The 2,500-nt window shown below is 44.4% G+C and overlaps 1 protein-coding gene across 1 annotated transcript in view; it reads right to left on the bottom strand.

The window, feature by feature from the left end:
* The window catches only part of plod3 (procollagen-lysine, 2-oxoglutarate 5-dioxygenase 3), a gene marked incomplete at its 5' end in the record, with an annotated part of 16,983 nt that overhangs the window by 5,264 nt on the left and 9,219 nt on the right, over positions 1-2,500 (bottom strand). The window contains 2 exons of the mRNA XM_039821946.1: positions 946-1,017; positions 1,641-1,754. Coding sequence (XP_039677880.1) covers positions 946-1,017; positions 1,641-1,754 — 186 coding nt within the window. The remainder of the gene's footprint in view (positions 1-945; positions 1,018-1,640; positions 1,755-2,500) is intronic.

Here is a 2,500-nt window from a genome sequence, read left to right as displayed (position 1 = left end):
TAAAAGTCCTGATTATTTACATGGAGTCTGGTGGAGATATGCTGGCTCTATACACGCTAAAAGTCCTGATTATTTACATGGAGTCTGGTGGAGATATGCTGGCTCTATACACGCTAAAAGTCCTGATTATTTACATGGAGTCTGGTGGAGATATGCTGGCTCTATACACGCGCTAAAAGTACTGATTATTTACATGGAGTCTGGTGGAGATATGCTGGCTCTATACACGCTAAAAGTCCTGATTATTTACATGGAGTCTGGTGGAGATATGCTGGCTCTATACACGCTAAAAGTCCTGATTATTTACATGGAGTCTGGTGGAGATATGCTGGCTCTATACACGCTAAAAGTCCTGATTATTTACATGGAGTCTGGTGGAGATATGCTGGCTCTATACATGCTAAAAGTCCTGATTATTTACATGGAGTCTGGTGGAGATATGCTGGCTCTATACACGCTAAAAGTCCTGATTATTTACATGGAGTCTGGTGGAGATATGCTGGCTCTATAAACGCTAAAAGTCCTGATTATTTACATGGAGTCTGGTGGAGATATGCTGGCTCTATACACGCTAAAAGTCCTGATTATTTACATGGAGTCTGGTGGAGATATGCTGGCTCTATACACACTAAAAGTCCTGATTATTTACATGGAGTCTGGTGGAGATATGCTGGCTCTATACACACTAAAAGTCCTGATTATTTACATGGAGTCTGGTGTAGTTTGGTGATGGTGATTTCGGGGCTGTTTCATGTTAAACTAAAAGGATCTTACTCTTTAACTAAAAGGTCTATCTCTGTAGGGATCCATCCCATAATGTTGTCAGACACTTAGAATAATAATCTGAGTCTGTCAGCAGCAACAACAGAACTTTGAGTGGAAAGTTGAAAGGGGGAACAGGAGAGAGGGAGGAGTGACGGTGGACGTAGTTTTGGGTTTCCTTACCTGCTCCACGAATCTCTTCTCGTCTTCAAAGATCTTGGAGTAGTTCTCGCTGATGTACTTCTCCTTCCAGTCCTTCAAAATAACACACACACACACACACACACACACACACACACACACACACACACACACACACACACACACACACACACACACACACACACACACACACACACACACACACACACACACACACACACAGGGTTCATTCAGTGTACCGATTATTTATGCTAGTGTCTCTGTGTGTGTGTGTCTCTGTGTGTCTGTGTGTGTGTGTGTGTCTGTGTGTCTCTGTGTGTCGGTGTGTCTGTCTATGTGTCTGTGTGTGTGTGTGTGTCTCTGTGTGTGTGTCTCTGTGTGTGTGTGTGTCTCTGTGTGTGTGTCTCTGTGTGTGTGTGTGTGTGTGTGTGTGTGTGTGTGTGTGTCTCTGTGTGTGTGTGTGTGTGTCTGTGTGTGTGTCTGTGTGTGTGTCTGTGTGTGTCGTGTGTGTGTGTCTGTGTGTGTGTGTGTGTGTGTGTGTGTCTCTGTGTGTGTGTGTGTGTGTGTGTGTCTCTGTGTGTGTGTCGTGTGTGTGTGTGTGTGTGTCTCTGTGTGTGTCTGTGTGTGTGTGTGTGTGTGTGTGTGTGTGTGTGTGTGTGTGTGTGTGTTGTGTGTGTGTGTGTGTGTGTGTGTGTGTGTGTGTGTGTGTGTCTGACCACAGGGTTGTCAAAGATCTGCCACATGTCCGGGTGGAGCCTGGATGTGTTGAAGTTGGACGACGCCACCAGACGGCCAAACTCATCGCGGTTGGACACGAACATGAAGACGCCCTGAGGACAGAGACAGGAAGTCAGACCACTCATCACGACAACAGACACGCAATCAAGGTCATACAGTTACTGGAAGAACTCCCAAAAGGACCCCAATGGGTCATCTAGACCGGGAGCCAGGTCCACTCCTCAGGATGGTCTTATTGTCACCATTATTTCCTGTTGTCTTACACCTAGCGCCATCACAAGTTGAGTTGGTCTCGGGGGCCAAAAAAACACCCTTTTTGGGAAAAGCTTTTGGCGAAATGATGTAATTGTGAATATTAAGGTGCTGCAGCTACAGAAATGGTCATATGACCCTAAACATGTTGCATGGTGTATCCTGACACACAGGGGGAACTAGCAGAAAGAGATTCTGGGGATTGTTGCCTTTTTGGCTGTCAAATATCACCCTCAACATACCCCAAAAGACAAAACAAATGGCTGTCCGCCTGACAAATTGTCATCAAAAGGGATCATTTTCAAGCATTGTAATATAGAAATCACTGCCTCAAATGTACATGACAAACTACCCAAGTCTATAAGCTTCAATATAAGTCCAAGGTGACCTTTTTATCTAGAGGATTACAGCCGGTACGACCAAAGTTCTCCACTGGACCTCAAATCGGACTAAACACAACTTTCAACCATTACCCTCCCATGTGGGATTAAGCATATTTTACTGCATATGAACAATATCTTAAACAAGAGTTGAGATTTGACTTATGTACTGCTATACTATATGAAGTGAATTACCTTACAAGTGA

The sequence above is a fragment of the Perca fluviatilis genome, chromosome 14 (genome assembly GCF_010015445.1).
Source record: "Perca fluviatilis chromosome 14, GENO_Pfluv_1.0, whole genome shotgun sequence".
In the NCBI taxonomy this organism is placed as follows: Eukaryota; Metazoa; Chordata; class Actinopteri; order Perciformes; family Percidae; genus Perca; species Perca fluviatilis.
This window is presented reverse-complemented; position numbering and strand designations above follow the sequence as displayed.